Source organism: Haemaphysalis longicornis, unplaced genomic scaffold, assembly GCF_048455015.1.
Source record: "Haemaphysalis longicornis isolate Haplotype H1 unplaced genomic scaffold, Haemaphysalis longicornis Haplotype H1 scaffold_1, whole genome shotgun sequence".
Classification (NCBI taxonomy): domain Eukaryota; kingdom Metazoa; phylum Arthropoda; class Arachnida; order Ixodida; family Ixodidae; genus Haemaphysalis; species Haemaphysalis longicornis.
In genome coordinates, this window is record NW_027526203.1 from 480,034,671 (window position 1) to 480,055,036 (window position 20,366).

The 20,366-nt window shown below is 49.0% G+C and overlaps 2 protein-coding genes across 3 annotated transcripts in view; one reads left to right on the forward strand and one right to left on the reverse strand.

Moving 5' to 3' along the window:
* The window catches only part of LOC144156331 (uncharacterized), a 239,488-nt gene that overhangs the window by 72,872 nt on the left and 146,250 nt on the right, over window positions 1–20,366 (reverse strand). For both annotated transcript variants that reach the window (XM_077688314.1, XM_077688315.1), the window contains 2 exons: window positions 18,841–19,080; window positions 684–793 (listed from right to left, as the gene is read on the reverse strand). In XM_077688314.1, the coding sequence (XP_077544440.1) occupies window positions 684–793; window positions 18,841–19,080 (350 nt within the window). The remainder of the gene's footprint in view (window positions 1–683; window positions 794–18,840; window positions 19,081–20,366) is intronic.
* On the forward strand, window positions 13,155–16,012 carry LOC144173791 (uncharacterized). The gene has a single exon (XM_077702052.1). The coding sequence runs from the start codon at window positions 13,357–13,359 to the stop codon at window positions 14,746–14,748; it is 1,392 nt and encodes a 463-aa protein (XP_077558178.1). The 5' UTR covers window positions 13,155–13,356; the 3' UTR covers window positions 14,749–16,012.

Below are 20,366 nucleotides of genomic sequence, written 5' to 3' on the forward strand. Positions count from 1 at the left end.
CCGGTGTCTTCCTGGGCCGGCCCGAGATGAGCCGAGCATGCGCAGTGGGGGTTTGGACGGCGCCACAAGAAGGGAGGGACATAGCCCCGACCATGAGATGCTGGAGCGACAGTGTTGCCTGTGTCTTCCTGAGCCGGCACGAGACGAGCACGCTTCCCCTTAAAGTGCTCCTGGAGCGGCAGCGTTGCCGGTGTCTCCCTGGGCCGGCGGATGGATGGACGACGGACGATGGAGCCGAGAGCAAGAGATGCTTTGCATCTAAAAGCATAAAGGCCCGTGTGTTTGAGATTTCGGCGCACGTAAAAGATCCCCAGGAGGCCAAAATTAACCCGGAGCCCTCCACGGCGCGCCTCATCGCCTGTGAAGCGTCGGCGCGTTAAACCTCATAATCGATCAACTTAAAAGCTACCAAACCAAATACTGATTTTTCGTCAGGGCTCTCTTGTGGTTCTTTTAGCATTTAGTTTCTATTTATGGGGGAGTAAGGATACAGAGCTAAAAAGAAGTAACACGTAGTACAACCCCAACCCTTTCGTTCATATTGAGCTCTGAAGCCGCTTTGAGAAAATGACTTTCAAGGCCAAGTGCTCTCACGGTATTTGCATGACAGGCGGTCTACAGGTGCAGCATGAGCTTCTGTGGAACGAAATACCGGGACATTGTAAGTGGGAGCTGCTACTCACTTTAACTTTGATTCCCAAGTCGTATTCAGATCGAAGAGCTTCCGTTCGTGTATCCGTTGCAAATCGCCTAGCATCGCCTCTTTTTCCTGGATGTCCTCTGTCAGTTCCCACTGAAAGGAAAAAGAGCACGCACGACAAGCTTCACGAGATAATGGCACTGCGGGCGCCACGCGAAACAAATCAAACCGCCATCCACGGCGCCCCTCACGTACTGTCGGATCTAAGCACACGCGGCACTGCTTTCTGTGCGCGAATTCCTGTCGAAGACTGTCAAAACTTAGTGTGCTGAAATAAGATTAAATGTTTAGGAGAACACTTTAGGAAAAGAAACGAACAACAAGGTGTGTTTAAACACCGTTACGCACATCTTTTAAACCAGGAACTATGCAACGAAAGCTTATGTAGATGAAATAATTCATGCGGACTACTTCATTCGCTAACCTAATGTGAATATATACTAAAGTGATTAGATGTATAGGCTTGAGGTCCTTATCAATATTTTGAGAGGCGTGCGACTTTGATGGTGATCGCGTGCACCACGCCGCGCTCTATGGAACGCCTCGGGATTCCAACAACTTCTCGTTCCCAGACATGAGAAATACATGGAGCGTTAGAAATATACGTTTTGGCTGCAATAAAGAAGCGCGGACTTATAGCAAGCCGTTGCAATCATGAAGCAAGGCGAAAGCTGTTGTGCCGCTCGTTCTGACCTGCTCGATCTTTCCCGATGCTTTGGAAACATCTCGAGAGCCATTATAAACGCCCACCAGGCTGGCCAAGAAGAACGCCAGCAGTCGCGCATATGCTTGTTGGCTCAGAAGAAACCGCTTTTACACTTCTCCTTCCCGTGACATAGCAGCCAGAGGACGAGGGTAGCAATTAGCATACACATCGACGACCAGAATACGGGAGGCCTTCAGAGACGATCCAGAATCCTAAAGGTGGTCACGAGAAGTAAGTATAAGCCAGTCCGTTACTCCGCCTCAACAGTCTCCCCTCCTATACTGAAATCGAATGAAAGTAGATACATAAGAAACACCTACTCTCCGCGAAGACCGAATAAACTCCGGCGCAAGTGGCAAGCGCGGTCATCGTCACACCCGTGCAGAGCCTGTCCCAAACACAACAGTGACAGTCAGCTGCAGACGAAACTCACAGTCCCGCCTAATGCTTGTTGGGCAAAATGGACCGATGTGGTGGGAGGTTCCACACAAGACTATAGCTGGTCGTCTTTTTGTTTATCGGTGACAGGGCGCACCACAATTCTTCTTGCTTTACATCTACAAAGTCCTTCGCTGGGCCCTTTACAAATTATAGACGATTGAGGTTCCAAACCGCGAAGGTTAGCAATTTCGCATTTTGGATCTTGCCTCGTAAAGACTTTATCGACAATTTTGGCTTGCAAAAGTCCCATTCAACTTCTGCTGTCGACGAGAACAATGTCTAATGTGAGGAGGCACTGGTGTCCCTCATCGCGTTGATGAAAGGGTGCTAACTTGCGAACATATTCTCTTGTATCGGTTGATGTCGTCAGTACATTGAATCAGTTTCTGTCTTATGGGCGATGACTGCAAGTGCTGTGTAACTACTTACTCTAATTTCTGAGTAATATCACTCCACGAAGCCGTGGGTGTCTAGGAGAAAACGTGACGAAGTACGTCAGGTGTTTTTGATAAAATTATCGCTGGTGGGAGGAACAGCGCTCCGCCGCGGAGTTGATGGCAACATGAGCAAGCGTTAGTGAGAGCTTCAATATCACAACGGACGGTGTTCAAATACGCTGCCGTTACTGAAGCTCTTCGAGTGGAATTACGAAGTTTGATTTAATGCAGCCCTATAACAGTACTGTCAAAATCAGCTCCCAACGGTGCAGCTTCGATATCAAATCCCAAACAAGTTCTTTGCTGGCACGCCTATACCACCTGCGAGTCCCCCGAAAGGGAGCTAGGCGCAAGAGCAATTATCTCCAGCTTCCAAACTTTATTTATTTATTCGTTTATCCACAACGCCATTACTGGCATTAAAGTGGAGGGGTACATACATGAAAACTACAATGCAAGCAAAGCATACATGAAAACTACAATGCAAGCAAAGCAAACAGAGTAACGACGTACAATTTACGTACATGCGGAGACAGATTTCCACAAAGCCTTCACAAACGCTTCATTATTAACAATGCTGACTGCTGCAGAAGGCAGGTCGTTCCATTCCCGGATAGTCTTGGGAAAGAAAGATAACTTCAAAAACTCCGTTATGCTACGATGTTCTCGTACTTTATGGTTGTGGTCGAGTCGCAACGATATGTTGTGTGTTGAAAGTAAGTACTTCTCACGGGGTATCCTAACTTGACTGTAGTAAACATTATGAAATAACTTTAACCGCAACTCTTTCCTTCTTAGTTCTAGGAATCCCCACCCCAAGGACTTTTTTAAACTCGTCATACTTTGATGTCTAGCGTAATTTCCCGAAACATAACGAGCGTCTAGGTTCTGCACTTTTTCTAATTTTGCTTTATCCCTTGCTGTTGGTGGGCCCCACACAGTGCATGCATATTCCAATACCGATCTGGCGTAGTATTTATATAATAGCTCTCGTGAACTTTGCGGGAACTCTTTTTTGTTTCTACGCAGAAATGCCAACAAACGACAGGCTTGTGAAGTTATAAAATCTACATGCAGATGCCAGCACAGTGTCGGTGTAAGGAAGACACCTAGATACTTAAATTCACTAAAATCCGGTAGTGATTCACTAACAGTTTGCAACGAGTACACACATGTGTACAGTTTTTTTTCATGTTTAGTGTCATGTGCCACTTATAACACCACAGCTAAAGGTTTTCCAAATCACGTTGTAACGCGCTGCTGTCCTCGACATCTCTAACTTCTCGTACACTACACAGTCGTCTGCGAATAAACGCACGGAGGAGCCAATGTTTTCCGACATGTCATTTATATAAATAAAAAACAGTACAGGTCTGAGGACGGACTCTTGCGGGACACCTGACGTGACGCCAACGATATTCGTCTGTGACCGATTTCTAGTTACAAATTGAGACCTTAATTTAGGTACTCTTCAATTCAATTACAACTTGTTCATTTATATTGAAAGAATGAATTTGTGCACAAGCAACGCGTGACAAACCAAGTCCAAGTCTTTTTTTGAAGTCTATAAACACAAAATCTATAGCAGAGTGGCTTTCAACAGTTTCGCTCACTTAATAAAGAAATTCCGTTAATAGGGTTACGTAAGGCACCCTGGTGGAAGCCGTGCTGATTCGAATTGAGCAATGAATGGGGCTCTAAATGCTCCATTATGTTTGTCTACAAAATATGCTATAATGTTTTGTTTGCAAAGAATGCTCGTCAAGAAAATTGGGCTATAGTAAACAACCAAATCTCCTGGACCCGATTTGTGAATCGGAACAACGCCTGCCATCTTACAATGATCTGGTAGGAAACATATGCCAACGATTTTGTAAACAATATGGCGAAGAATGATGAAACCGATTGTGCACACAACCGAGCATCTTGCAGGGTAATTCATCAGGACCTTCAGCCTTATGTTCCTTCAATTCTTGGGAAAGGACAGCTATATTCCGTGCTCATCTACTCGGATTTCCTCCATGTCAGTAACCTCCCTCACCGCAGGACCGGATAAGATGGTAAGAGCTGAACGAGGTGAGAATACAGAGATAAAGAAATCATTAAATCAGTTAGACTTTTCAATATCATTTACCACCAATACTCCTGAATGTTTAAGTGAGGGAATACTGATACCTTTACCCTTCCGTTTTATGCAACGCCAAAACTCCTTAGGGTGTTTCTTTAATCTTGAAGGAAAGGAGTCAAAGATAATCTGCTTTCCTTTACGAAATAATGCTTTCAAAAGCTTATTAACAGCCTGCAAGTTAGCATAAGATAATGGCGTTGGTTTCTTTCTATATTTCTTCTAAATGTTCTGTCTTGTATTATAAATTCAGCGAATTTCTGCGTTAAACAACGGTTTACTTCTGCAGCGTCGTATAGACTGTGTCCAAGACGGCACAAAATGATCACGTAGTGGCTGTAGTATCATGGATTTAAGATTTAACCGTAGGTCGTTCATGGTCAGTGTTTCGGAAAGCGCTTGAAAATCGGGAAAACAAGTGTGCAAAGCTAAATCTATGCCATCTATGTTTCCTCTTGCGTAGTTAAACATTTTCCTACACGTCGCAAGTGGAACTTTCTCATAAGGCACTGCAAGTTCACAAAGAACAGCTTTATGATCGCTGATCCAACGTACATTCAACGTAGACTTGCCCCAAACTGGTTGAGTAGTCAGTAACAAATCTCAAACGTACCCCACCCCTTGTCGTCTCCATCAATCGTTGGCACTTGTAGCATCGGCGTGGATTTGATATATAGGGTCTAAGTTTCACTTTTGTGTAGCCTACCTCCACAGCTTCTGAAAGTATGCGTGATGCAAAGGTGAGAACCATGTGCTTAGTCTCGATTTCTTTGTTTTCGCGTTTGGTTTTGATTCGATAGATATTCGTGAAATTCTGTTGTTTTAGACCTTCTAGAAGTTCCTCCTCAGACACAAACTACAGGTCGTAATCAGAGATGACTCCACGGACTCTATTCTGTGACCGGTGTTCACTGACGGTTACTGGCATGTCTCCAAAAGACGTTAGTTGCAGCAGTTTCTCACACTGATGTTTGTAGAGCCGTTCGAGAAGCAGGTCTCCGTTTGTCAGCTTCTTGATGTTGTAGCCTTTACCAATGCTGGCTGTTAACGTCTTTTAACTCAAATGGCGGGACGAGTCGAACGGTTTTCTCCGTGTCATTGCTGTACCACGTGTTTGTGTGGAAGGTTGTTCATATTTATAATGAAGAACTTGGCGGTGCATCGGTGCCCCCTCTTTTTCGAGAGGAATCACTGAAGCGCTACAAGGGGACGGGACAGGAACTCGCGGGCAAGTCCTGCCCACGCCAGCTATACACCACGACTATAACCAAATATGGCTGAACGCAGGGTCATTCGCCACACAAGGTTAACACTAGCCGCCAGTAAAAAGGAAACTGAAGAAGGTACGAGGGAAAGTGAAAGCTAAAGCGGAGGGCAGGAAAAGGCGACTGCCAATTCCCCCCGGGTGGGTGAGACCGGAGGTGTCGTCAACGAGAAGCCGAGGCCAAAGTGGTGGCCTTCGCCAAGGGGCCTTAAAGGGCTCCTGAGATGGGGTTTTTGGGGGGTCGATGGTATCGGAGCGCAACGGCTATTTCTTGAACTAATCGTGACGTGTTAGTGCGCTCTTGATTTAATCAATTTTTTACGAGCGAAAAAACATCAGAAAGCTACAAAAAACATCTTTTGTGTGTGTGTGCGTTTACACAGTCGCACATATTTGTTTTATACCGGAATGTAAAGCACTTGCACACCAGGCCAAACCGGGCTTGACGCTCCTCCGTTCTCGGCGGAAGGATACAGTGAGCGCAGGAGCAACGACGCTTGCAGTGTGATCGCACAGCGCTCCGTGTCTGGTGTAATCAGTTTTCTTTGCATTTGCTTTCATGAACGCTGTATCCGAAATGATTCTTTGCACCATCTGTGTTTCGAGCGTAGCCTCGACGTTGTTTCAGTTATGAGGTGGTAACTAACGGCGCGCCAAGGGAGCGCCGCGCTGACGACGAAGGCGGAGCTCCGCACGCAGCGCTTGGACGACGCCGGGATCGACGTCGGGAACGCAGCCGGGTACGACGCTCGTGATCACAAGGCGCACGCTCAAGTGCGCTCACGCGGGCTGCAGAATAAACCAGTTCAAGCCCAAACGCTGTCGCAGCTGATTCTCTGCGCCGGTCGCGACAAGGGCAAGAGCGTGCGCATCCCGTAACGACAACTCCTGCCAAAGAGTTTCATTTCATTGCTTCCCATCAAGTCATGATCGCAGGAAAGTGTGGTTTCCTGCACCGGCCTTCTGAATGAACCTGTTGCCTAGTGTCCTTAGCGCGCTTTACAGTTTACCGTGTTAAATTAAGCAAGAGTAGCCGTTTGCCGCTGAAAACGAAAGGATTGCATTCTGCGGTTTCTGCATACTGGCTCTGCCAAGTAGCGACATCTGGCGAATTTGTCTCAAAGCAAATGACACAAAAGTTTGTGGCCCAGAACTGTTCTCTTACGCTTGAAATAGCTTGAATCTTGGACGTTTTAGATTGAACTCTGACAATACAAAAATTTTCTTTTAAAAGAGCCGTATACTTCTGCTGTAGACCTTAAAAAAATAGAAAACATGACGTTGACGCCGCCATCTAGTGGGAACAATTAGGACCAAGTATTGCATTAACCAGAATTCACGCCTCCGCGAAATATTTCGATATAAAATGAGTAAGATATATTGTGATGATTCCGCAGTTACCTATATTACCTTGCCCAACATGATTTTAAACGCATAAAAGAACTATGCAAGTTTATAAAGGCATCTGAACCATTGGAAGCGTGGGAGGCTGGAGTAGGGGCAGAGATTTTGCTCGCTCATTCTGAAAAAAATTGTCATTTATCGTGCTTCTGATCATCATTTAGCAAGAATGTAGTAAACAACATCAACTAAGATTGCTTGCATGAAGTGCCGAGAGCAGTGCATTTGCTGTGCCGTAAAGTTCCGGAAGAACGCCCACCCAAATTTAAGTACATTATCAAGTGAAAAATACGAGACTGGCGAACTTCCGGGTCAAGCGCGGAAAGGACGAATAAGTGACCGCATCTACACATGAAGAGATGATTCGGGTTTGTTTTGTTCACTCATCGGCGCTAAAGCCATCGATTTTACGGGGTGGGTGCGTCTTTCACTAAATTGAACATTTCACCCGTAAAAGGAGGTCGGCGATGTTTCGGGGGAGAGCGTTCTCTGGGAACTTTACGGTAATCTAATCGAGACGCGAGCGTACATTTCGCAGGCGCAGGGAGCTCGCTGTTACAGTCGCTAGAAATTCTAGCCGCTGTGTAGCGACGGTAAAAATAAGTTGCCGTTCACGGACTCTCGCGCTTGCAAGGTCGACTTCCGCAATCACCAGTACCTCCTGCTCAAAGTCCGTAAGGACTGAAAAAGTAGCTCAAAAAAAAAAAAAAAGAAAAGGCGTCGTCGTTTGATGTGCGACCCACTCGCTGAAGTAACCATGGTAACGACGACGCTGTAAACCAACGACCGCCGCCGTCAAAAATCGCGGACATTCCGGCGGCCAACCATTAAATGATTGCTTCGCCTCGGACGAGGTCGGACTATGTCGTCATCGCAAGCCACCGAGCCAACAAATAGTTCTTTCTCGTCGGGGTAATAACTTTTGTTAGCGTGAGCGAATATGCTTACTATTTTTGGACTTGTTTCTACAAGAACTTTAGAGTAGTTTTCTGACACAAACAAAAACACTTTGAAATCCATCTCAGGCCCCCTTTAATGGTCGAAGCACTCGGCGTTGGCTCAACCACCAGGACCCTCTATTACCCGGACACGCCGCTGCCACGCACGGCTAGACGTGGGTGCTCGGGGTCTGTGGTGTCGCACAGTACACGCAAACATCTACTTTAGCAGATGCCCCCTGCGTTGAACAGGGCGAGAGGTGGGCGGATGAAACAGGAGAGGCAGTTGCGCGGCAGTTGCCCGGTGGCTCAGTGGCGAAGGCGTTGTGCTGCTGAGCACGAGGACGCGGGTTGGAGTCCCGGCCGCGGCAGCAGCTTTTCTCATGGAGGCGAAAGGCAAAACACCCGTGTGTACGAAATTTCGGCGCACGTTAAATTTCCCTAGGAGGTCAAAATTAATCCGGAGCACTCAACTACGCGACGCCTCATCGCCTGCGTTGCGTCGGCGCGTTGAACCCTACAATAAAATAATAATAAAAAAGTAATAGTCGTCATCAGTGAGGTAAGGAGGGTTCTAAAATTTTGCCCTACGGCAAAGAGACACCATCACGCCAAAAGTATTTACAGCATGTTTGGATAGGCATTCAAGAAGCTCGCATGGGAGGACGCAGGTTCAGGTATAAATAAGGAACAGTTGCACCACTTGAGATTTGTGGATGACACAGTATTGTTCGGTAAGTCTGGAGAACACCTGAAAAAGTTATTTCAGAACTTACAATCCGAACGCTTACTCGTAAGGTTAGAGATAACGTTAAATGAATCGCAAGTAATACTAATTAAGCATGCACGAACTTCCCTCTTTACCCTATGTTACAAAAGGGTGGAGTGTCGCAACCCCTTGCTCGCTTGTGCAAAACAACAGCTATGACCATAGTTATTTGTCATTTTAACGGGATGCCCATTCCGTGCGTGCGAACGTGTGCCGAAGTCGCCGGAGGAACAGAGGCCTACCCGTGCCCAAAGTTCGGTAAAACAAAACAACACGCTTAATAGGAAGGTATTGTACATCATACTAGAGAAGGATAGAGAACAGAAAACAAGCACACGCGGACACTCGTGTGCGAGAGAGAGAGAGAGAGAGAGACAAAACTTTATTAAACTGAGCTTGTCTTTAGCGTGAGAAGTTGGTGGTCGTTGTTATTAGCCCAACGACGACCGAGGCGGCCCTTGCGATCAGGGAGGTCTGTACCTCCCTGTCGTGGGATGCCAGTGCTTCTCTCCACTGCTCAGCTGTGGTGATTCGGGGATAGGGGTTTTGGGGGCAGGCCCACAGAATGTGGGGTAGGGTGGCTGGGGCTGTGCAGAGGGTGCAGTTCGGGGATGGGGCTTGTGTTGGGTGGATTAGGTGCAGGCGGGTTGGGTGTGGGTATGTGTTTGTTTGTATGAGCCTCCAGTCTTGCTCTTGGGCTGTTGTGAGTTCCGGGTGCGGGGGTGCTAGCTTTCGGCGGCAGAGGCGGTAATGTTCCGTAATATCGGTATAGTTAAGGAGACTGTCTCTGGATGACCTTGCCCCGTGGGATGGGTCGGGCGCCACTCCAGCTCGGAAGGTAAGATCTCGAGCCTGAGAGTGTGCGGTTTCGTTCCCTTCCTGTCCCGCGTGGGCCGGTGTCCAGAGTATGTCTACTGGGGTGAGGGGGGGATTCTTCTGAAGAATTTTGAGCCACTCGTGCGCACGTGCTGGATTTGTATGGTGCCACTCGTTTAGTGCACTCGTGTGCGAAGGCACTAAACGAGTGGCACCATACAAATCCAGCACGTGCGCGCCAGGCGTCTAACTACGCAAGCAAACACACCAGAAATACACCAATTAGGAACTAGAAATAAAAAGATGGGCTCTATAAGGAGACCTATATGCTCACCTTAAGCGTGGATAGCCTTAACATTGAGTCCGACAACATCAGGTACCGGCGTAGACGAGTCGTCCTCGCCGTGCTAGCCGCGTACGCTTTTCGGGGCCTCGGGTGTGGGCGGCTCCCGAGAACGAGGCGCGAACCCACCGACGAACTTGCGCTAACGTGCGTGATGCCCCTCCCCGCTTCCTTCCTCGCCTCCCCACTTTTCGCTCGACCTCGGTTCCAACTCTCCTGGAGTTCTAATATGCGCATCGAGCTCTTTTATCTTTAACTCCCGCTTATACTCTTCTTGAATTCTTATATGCGCCTCCTGTTCTAACTATCTCTTTCCTTTGAGTGTCCCGTTCAGCCTCTTACTTCTCCGTTTGTCTTTTTTTATCAACGTCTGCAGAACGTTTCTTCAACTCCTTCTCGTATTCTCCCCCGTATCTCTACCTTCCCCGCTTATCCGCGCCACCCCTGACAGCTCATTTCTCCATTCCTGTTCGATCCAAAAAGCTAGCACCATATCAAATAATTTCTCTTGCGCGCTCGTCTGTCGCCCCTGTTCATCGTAATCCGCATCACGCCACTCGCAGACACGTGCTACTTCGCTATCCAACTATGAGAGCAAGTGAGATCCCTCTAAGTCAAACAATATTCCCATGAGGGGCAACTTGTCTAACTTTGCCTGTGCCATGCTAGCAATCGTTCTGTCACTCTCTAGTTCTACCTCTTGCTTTTCTCTCTGTCTTCCTTGATCGATGTATCCAGAACGTTTACCCAACTACTCTTCGTATTCTTCCCCGCATCTCTGGCTTTCCCACTCGAGCACAGCCGTGTCACTGTCACCTCTGACATCTAGTCCGAGCTCATTGGTCCATTCCTCTTCGATCCAAGCATATACCTCCATATCGCCATTCGTCTTTAATCCCTGTTCATCTAATCCTCATCACACCCCTCGCGGACACTTGCTACTTTGCAATCGAACCACGAGAGAAAATGCGCTCCCTCCTAGTCAAACAATCGCTGCATAATGAGGAACCTGCCTGACTCTGCCTGTGCTATGCCGACAATAGACGAAGCACGCGAACCGGCGGCTACCTCCACAACACATAAACTTAACAGGCCCCAACCACGTCGACACGCGGCCGACCAGTCGTGTGACGGAAGCCATTTATTGTCACAGCTATTTTTTTTCCGCGAACGAGCAAGGGGTCATGACATGGACCAAGTGAGGAATACCCCAGCTTCGACAGATTTTCAGTGCTAATCCCAGCCCCGAGAAGCAAATAGTATGCTGAACCTATAACTAAAAAGAATAAATTACAATCAATCCGCATTTCCGATTATGATAAGGTGGCAGAAACTTGGCGCTTTGCAAAATAAACACCGGGAAATAATACTTGGCTGAGCCCAACAAGCCATGAAACGAATGATTATTTAAGTAACGCTTAGGGGCACGAAAACAAATAGAAAACTCGGTAAAAGATATTATGGTTCCAATTTAGAAAAAAATGGATTGAGCTGGGAATACAATGCAAAACAACGTAAGAGGGCGTCTACTGAGAGGCGGGAGTAGAAGTTGCCGAAGACAATCAATTCCATAAAGGGAGGAAAAAAATTCCGTTCAAAAAAGAATGGAGAGGCCCGCATTGAGATCTATCGCAGAGGTCTTCTTCCTGCGTGGACTAGGATAGGTTGATTATGATAACGGTTATGAGCAAATACATTATTTTCGCGTTTATCGAAATGGGTGTCTGCTTTTTCGCATTAAATATGCTACCTGCAACCAAGAAAGTCTTGCTCATAGGCACTTAGGTGCATTCTCAAGGATAAAAGTCTCGCTTTTGTAACATCTCATGTACGGTTCAGTCATCAATGCAGCTCACAGATTATTTTTTTGCCTTTGTTTTGAACAAGTATACACACTCGAGTCAACTAGTTGAGCATTTTGTGAATAAGGTTGACCAGAACTCTGGCGGTGACTGATTCGCTTCATTCAGGTGCGAAACCAACCTGTACAAATGGAAAACAGTACTCCATTAGCTTTTCGGTCACTCGTATTTTTTATCAGCATGAAGCTAACCCAGCATTCTCCTCGCGTGTATCGACAGAGTTTTCGAGTGGGGCTTTTGAATCTATGTTTCTTTGAATGATTTTAGAGCCCACTTCAACTGATCCAGGTACAAGTGTATTACCTTTTGGTGTCGTGGTTCAGGCTTTACATAAAGACTTATTCACCAGACTGGTCACTGGAATCGTCGGTATTGGGTTCGGGACGACCTTCCTGGCGCAACTCTCTTTCTGCTGTTCCTTTCCTTTGGTTAAACAACAATGGGTGAGTATAGTACCCTGCTAAGCGGAGGGCGAACCATTCGTTAATACTGTACTTCTTTGAATATTGTTCAGCATTAAAGCTCAATTCTTGGTGCGATATTTTGGATTTGAAGCGTTGTCATACGTAATGCGTCTGCCATAGTTTGATAGCAGGCGAATAGTTTAGATATGGCTCTACGTTGAAGGGTTTATATACATGTAGTCCTTTTGTTACCTATGATGGCATAAAACCATGTGTACATGACTATTTAGGCAACGACACAGACAAAATGTAATCTAAGATATCCACATGAACGCTGATCCTAAACACCATTACTACGTTCAGCGGCCCTCCGTTTGATGGCCTTACCAGGTTGTGGAACAAGATACACGCGTTTGTTATGTGGCCCAGTGGTCGCAGTTGGTACACTACTCACTTGAAGTTTTCTGTGCCTCGCTGAAGGCTCCACACGAGCGTTGCGGAGCGGGTTTCGTTTCGTGAACCAGTTGAAGGTTAACATTTGTCCAGCTTACTTAGCGGTCGAGTTGCCAAGTCTTCTTTATAAGTTAGGTATTTACACATCCGAACAGGGAACTCGGGTAGGTAAATTGCCCACCGGTTACGAAAGCAAGGTCCATATTTTCCCCGGACAATTGTAACAATAAGCACAGTAGTCATCCGTGCACCGATTACAAGCACCTCGAACGACTTCCCATCATGTTCGAGAAGCCGATAGTCGGTAGCTCCACGACAAAGGCAACCATCCAGCATTTCACTGCAGGGCAGCAAGCATTCTGAACAAGGGCTATATCCCACACAAGGTGAAAGTAGGCGGCCCCGTTCCAATTGTCCGCTATACGAGGAAACAGTTTGCCGGTTGCACGTGCGGTGACCCAGTTCGTGCTGCCATCCGGGAGATGGTATATATTGCCGCATGCCTGGGACAATCTCCCTGTTTGGGTATGTGCCTTTCTGAACATTGGGGTCTGAGAAGAAGAAGAGGCTAAGGTGCTACCACGGCAGCTTTGGTTGTGCGTCAGCTTCGGTGCCGTCTGTAGGTCTTTCAAACCCAGTAAATACTGCTTTTCTACCTTTATTCGTGACATTTGTGGTGGAGGTGCTGGGTAATCCCATGCACTTTGAACCAGGCGAGTTTACCGACCCACGCGAGTGTCATCTGGAGACAACACCAGTGCACAAGTCAAGTCGCCGCATTCGAGGTCTACCACCAGAATTTGGCCTGCTGGTGAAGCCTCCTCGCGTCATGACAACCACTACGGCTTGCCAAACCACTCAGGGCAGCGGAGCCTTCTCGCCGCTGGTAGTGCATCTGCCGCACACACCGCGGCCGTTCCACGGCGACATCTTCGAAGACGTCGAGGACTGGCTCGATCATTTCGATCGGGTCGCTGCGTTCAACGAGTGGGACGACACACGTAAGCTGAGAAGCGTTTACTGCTCACTCAGAGATTCGGCACAGACGTGGTACGAAAACCATGCGCCTACATTTACGAGCTGGTTGGAGTTTCGGCGGCAATTGCTCGAAGACTTCAAAAATAGCGAGCGGAAGGAAAAGGCCGAAATTGCTCTACAGTCCAGGGCGCAAAAACCAAACGAGAGCGTCTCTATGTTCGTCGAGGACATGACGCGCTTGTTTCGCCGAGCTGACCCTGGTATGAGTGAAGCAAAGAAGGTTCGCCACCTGATGCGGGGTGTGAAGGAACAGCTATTCGCTGGCCTTGTACGCAGCCCGCCAACAACGGTTGCTGACTTCGTTCGGGAAGCGACCTCAATGGAGCGGGCCCTGCAGCAGCGCAACATGCAGTACGGGCGTCAAGGCAGTGTGGCCGCCTGCGGTTCAGCGGTCAACGATGAACACGCTCTCCGGGAGCTCGTGAGGAGCGTCGTGCGTGAGGAACTGCGGCTTCTTCAGCAGGGTGACTGTCGACCAACTTTCGCTGCCTTTACCGACGTAGTGCGAGACGAAGTTCGGCGAGCAATGGCACCCGCGGCACCGGCCGATGTTGCAAGCCCTGTTCGAACGTACACGGATGTGTATCCTGTGCTGGCTCCAACAGCGGAACATCGCACTTACACGGACGTGCTGCGCACGCCGACCTCGGCACCGCCCCAGGTGTTACCAACTGTGACACAGCCGTTCGGACGCACGTTGAACCCGGCCACACGGTATGAACCAAGACGTCTCGAACGGAAAGCGACCATGTGGCGCACATCAGACAATCGGCCCCTGTGCTACCATTGTGGTGAAGAAGGCCACGTGTTCCGTCACTGCCCTTACCGCCGCCTGGGACTTCGCGGGTTCTCGCCGAACGCACCTCGACCGCGCTACGGAGAACGACCCCGCGAAATAGAGGAGTACCTTTCCGCCCACGAGCTGACGTCAACTTCGCCCGCTACTCATCAATCCCGAACGCCTACCCCTCGCAGGTACTCATCACCGATCCGTCCCGGCTCTCCTCGATCTGGCGGGAACCGGTCTCCGAGCCCACACCGGGGAAACTAAACCCAGCGACCTCCGGGGGTGAGGCCGCTGCGCATAAGGCTCAAGAACCTCCACCGACGCAACGACATCCGCATGACGACCACCGAAATCGAACGTTTTTTGAAGCGAACGAACTTCTTTCTGCCGACATCCCGGTCCTCGTCGACAACCACTCGGTAACAGCTCTCGTCGATACCGGCGCTGACTATTCTGTTATTAGCTGGTCACTCGCGTCCAAGCTGCGTAAAGTAACGACGCCATGGTGTGGACCGCCAATCCGCACAGCTGGTGGCCACCTTGTTGTGCCGACTGGTGTGTGCACCGCCCGAATTCAAATTCAAGATTCAACTTTCCCCGGCTGTTTTGCCGTGCTGCGGGAGTGCTCAAAACAACTTATACTCGGTTTGGACTTTCTCCGCGAATACGGGGCCGTGATCGACTTGCGGAGTCTTTTGGTTACATTTTCGAACCCTCTGTCAGTCGACGACGAGAGGGACCTCTCCAGGCCTGCGCTGCGAATTTGCGACGAGATTGTTACTTTACCTCCCCGAAGCAGTATGTTCGTTACTGTTGAGTGCGAGCAATCACCTGTCAGTTGCGGTATCGCCGAACAAAACGTTTCCCTTCTGCTCGACCGACAGGTCTGCGCAGCCCGTGGCCTCGTGGACATCAGCAACCAACGAACAGAAATACTGCTTACGAACTTCAGTCCGGAACACCAGCATTTATCACGCAGAACAGCAGTTGCATACCTGGACGCATTAAGCGACGAAGAAAAGAATCTTGTTCTAGGAGTCTTGTCCACGCAGAAGGAATCGGAGAAGGTCGCCAAAATTGACGTAAACCCTGAACTGCCGATGTCGCAACAGCAACAGCTTCGCGATGTTCTTAACTCGTTTGGCGACTGCTTTGCCGTAACATCTAAAGTTCGACAAACAACCATCGCCAAGCATCGCATCATCACCGACGAACACGAGCGACCAATTCGCCAACACCCTTACCGAGTTTCAACGAAAGAACGTGAGGCTATTCGTCGCCAAGTGAAAGAAATGCTCCGAGACGACGTCATCCAGCCGTCGACAAGTCCTTGGGCATCCCCGGTCGTCCTTGTTGAGAAGAAAGACGGTACTCTTCGTTTTTGCGTAGACTACCGGAAGCTTAACAAAGTTACGAAGAAAGACGTGTATCCTTTGCCGCGTATTGATGACTCGTTGGATCGGTTGCGCCATGCTAGATTTTTCTCGTCCATTGATTTGCGCAGTGGCTATTGGCAAATTGAAGTAGATGAACGAGACCGCGAAAAAACAGCTCTCGTTACTCCGGACGGCCTCTACGAATTTAAGGTCCTGCCGTTTGGTTTGTGTTCCGCTCCCGCCACTTTCCAGCGGATGATGGACACTGTTCTATCTGGACTAAAGTGGCAGACGTGCCTTGTATATTTGGACGACGTGGTAGTGTTTTCTAGAACCTTCGAAGAGCACCTAGTGCGTCTGAGGGCAGTTCTTGAGGCCATCCGATCCGCCCAACTGTCGTTAAAACCAGAGAAGTGCCATTTTGGGTACGAAAAGCTGAAGTTTTTGGGCCACCTCGTCAGCTTCCAAGGCGTCCGCCCTGACCCCGACAAGACAGCTGCTGTCGCTGCTTTCCCAACTCCAAGCGACAAAAACGCCGTACGCCGTTTTCTCGGTCTCTGCGCGTACTATCGTCGCTTTGTGGAGAACTTTTCCGATATAGCGGAGCCGTTAACTCGCCTAACAAAGAACGATGTGCAGTTCAGTTGGGGCCCAAAAGAGTGTGCAGCGTTCGATGAACTGAAAAGTCGGTTGCAGACTCCACCTGTGCTCGGTCACTTTGACGAGGATGCTGACACTGAACTGCATACTGACGCAAGCAACATCGGGTTAGGTGCAGTGCTTGTACAGTGGCAAGATGGTGTAGAGCGGGTTATCGCTTATGCGAGCCGTACTCTGTCACGCGCCGAAGCCAACTACTCTACCACTGAGAAGGAATGCTTGGCTGTCGTGTGGGCCGTCACCAAATTTCGGCCATATCTCTATGGACGACATTTCAAGGTGGCTACTGACCATCACTCTCTGTGCTGGTTGGCCAACCTGAAAGACCCGTCTGGACGTCTCGCTCGCTGGAGTCTCCGTCTACAGGAGTTCGATGTCAGTGTCGTCTACAAGTCTGGCCGTAAACACAGCGACGCAGACTGCCTCTCCCGCGCCCCAATCGATAAAATCTCGACCGAGGAAGACGATGATGGTGCCTTTCTTGGAGCCGTCACTCCTTCTGACCTTGCTCAAGACCAACGAAATGACCCAGAACTTCGCCCAGTCATCGATTACCTCGAAGGATGTACTTCTCAGCTACCCAGATCTTTCGCACGCGGCCGTACATCATTTTGTCTGCGTAACAACATCCTGTATAAAAAAAATTTCGATGCCACGGAAACAACATACTTGCTCGTTCCACCAAGACAACTGCGTGCAGAAATTCTGCAAGCCTGTCACGATGAACCATCTTCCGGACATCTCGGCTTCGCCCGTACGTTAGCCCGCATACGTCTACGGTATTACTGGCCGAAGCTTGCGGTTGATGTCAAGCAGTACGTACAAACTTGCCGAGACTGCCAGAGGCGGAAAACTCCGCCCGAAAAGCGCCCCGGTCTACTCCAACCGGTTGACCCTCCGAAATTACCGTTTCAGCAGATCGGTATGGATCTTCTGGGGCCTTTTCCTTTGTCATCCTCCGGCAACAGATGGATCGTCGTCGCTACGGACTACTTAACGCGTTACTGTGAAACAAAGGCCCTTCCCCGAAGCACGGCCACAGAAGTTGCCAAGTTCTTTATCGAGAACATCGTCCTTCGTCATGGAGCTCCGACAGTTGTAATCACGGACAGGGGAGCTGCGTTCACAGCACAACTTCTTAAAGAAGTATTACATCTCAGCTGCACAAGCCACCGGAGGACAACCGCCTACCACCCGCAGGCGAACGGACTAACGGAGCGGCTAAACAAGACCATTGCCGATATGCTCTCTATGTACGTTGACGTCGACCACCGAAACTGGGATGCCATACTACCATACGTGACCTTCGCCTACAATACGGCGCCGCAGGAAACAACAAGGTTTACCCCGTTTCGCTTGGTGCATGGTCGAGACGTCCTGACAATGTTGGACTCCATGCTTTTACCTGACGAGTGCTCTGTCGTCACCACAGACGCCGAAGAAATCGCACAGCGTGCAGAGGCCACCCGGCAGCTGGCTCGCCAGCGCATTCGATGCCAGCAAGTAAACGATGCCCGGAGGTATAATGCGCATCACAGGGAGGTTACATATCGACCAGGAGACCTCGTCTGGGTGTGGAGCCCTGTTCGCCGGAAGGGTTACTCCGAAAAATTGATGCGTCGCTACTTTGGACCCTACAAGGTTCTGCGCCAGACAAGCGACGTGAACTACGAAGTTCTTCCTGAGGGCACGGTACGTTCTACTCGCACCACGTCACAATCCGACGTCGTCCACGTAGCCCGAATGAAGCCGTACTATACCCGCTCGACTGAATCTTGAACTGCTATGTTTGCGGTACGACTCTCGGGACAATCATTTGGGACGCTGCATCGGGACGATGCTTTCTCAGGGGAGGGGGTAATGCCGCATGCCTGGGACAATCTCCCTGTTTGGGTATGTGCCTTTCTGAACATTGGGGTCTGAGAAGAAGAAGAGGCTAAGGTGCTACCACGGCAGCTTTGGTTGTGCGTCAGCTTCGGTGCCGTCTGTAGGTCTTTCAAACCCAGTAAATACTGCTTTTCTACCTTTATTCGTGACAATATAGTTCAACCAAGGTGGAAGCAAAATTCTAGGTTAAATGAATCACAACTCTTATGAGACTTCGCAATCTTTTTTCCTGCGCCTGGACAAGCACAACCCTACAACGTTGTATCACGCACTGTTGCGACAAAACACAATAAAGCGACCTGAGATAAATGTATTTCAAAACGCTTCACTTCGAAAAAAAATTTCTCACACTAAAGCGCTGGCTGCGCTGGGGTCGTTTGAACTCATTGAAGCAATGAGTTTTCTAATAGGGCATTCTTACGTTCCAGCTTACCTTGAGCCTCTTTACGTTGTTCCAGAGAGTTTGTAATTCGCCGTTTTTTGTGTTTACTTCTTCTGTCTTGTGATTCAAGGCTTGAGAAAGTTCAGCGACTCTCTCTTCAGAATCCAGGAGCGATTCTTTGAGTTGCGCCTGGATCAGCTTCAGACACTTGGACTCCTCTCTGAAAGTGTTCAGCCTCCGGACTAGTTCCTCATTCTTCTGTTCTTTGGCGAGTAACTCCTTGTGGCAGTCCTGCACAACAAAATAACATGCCGTGATATTGCAGCCCCCTGTGTTTTTCCGTGCCAGCAGTCATGACAGTTCTGCAAGCGTCATTTCAAATTCATCAGCTTAGGGTAATGCACGAGCACGATTTCTGATTGCCCTTCACTAAAAATTGTTGCGCTAAGAATTAAAAAAACCCTGAATCCCAATCATTGTTTGAACGAAAAATGCTGCCGCCAGGTTGCCCGAGTGGGAAAAGTCTTTAGGCCTACATTGTTTCCTTAAACTATTCACACGACGAACATCTAGATGAGAGTTCCCATACAACCACAAACTTCCGGTACAGCCAAAGACCAACACGTTTCACTGATTTGGGGTACGTTTTCGTACGTGAACCTGCTTTATTTGTAGGCGGGTGGTGTGGTAGCCGTGGGTGGGGCCGGTCTGAATCGAAGGAGGCCCCCGGGTAACTCCTGGGCGATGCGGAAGACGGCGGCCCGTGCCTCCTCACTTCGTGATGCGCCGACAAGGTACGATTGCGCGGTTCCTTTGCTCGCGTGAGCCCGATCCCGACCTTGCGGAGAGCGAGAGACAAGTGATGGCGGTACGGCGAGGTTGCAAGAGCGGTTCCAGTACAATCAAAATAATTAAGCGTTTCTTACTGGACGGAAATGTCGCATGTTTCTGAAATTTCGCTCCAGTGGTATGTTCATATAACTGGCAGTTTTAGTGGCCTTTGTCATCAGATGACTATCCAGCCGACTATTCAATTATTCATGTAGCCTACATGGCACAATGCAAGGGTTTTTGGCCGCCCACGCTGGATAAACTGACTGCCTGACTGCAAAGCTGATTAACTGGCCCGCCTGAACCAATGCGCGCAACGACTTCTATTCATAGCACGTCCCTCGTTCAGGCTACCGCCATCCTCTGTGTCTCGGCGTGCCAGCGCAAGCCTCTGTCTTGAGCCAGAGACGAATCCTGAAAGCTGAATCCTTGTTAAGCGCGCCTTCTTTGTGCGAGCACCCCCTACTGTCTCCCTTATGCTGCGTCATGGACATTGTTCTGTTTTGTGCCTCGTCTATATCCATATTATTTCTCTGCGTGCGCGCGTTGTGCGTTCTCTTTCGGTACTTCTTCAGTGTTGCTACGATTTTATCTTGATGTGGAACATTTTGTTTCATTGTTTCTTCGATACTCGTATTTTCCTATTGCGTTGTCACGCCTCCTCCGCCCACTCCATGGGGGGGGGGTGGCAGGCGCAGTTGCGTAAGCGTAATCGCACATCACTGGCTGGGAACACTCTTTGTGCA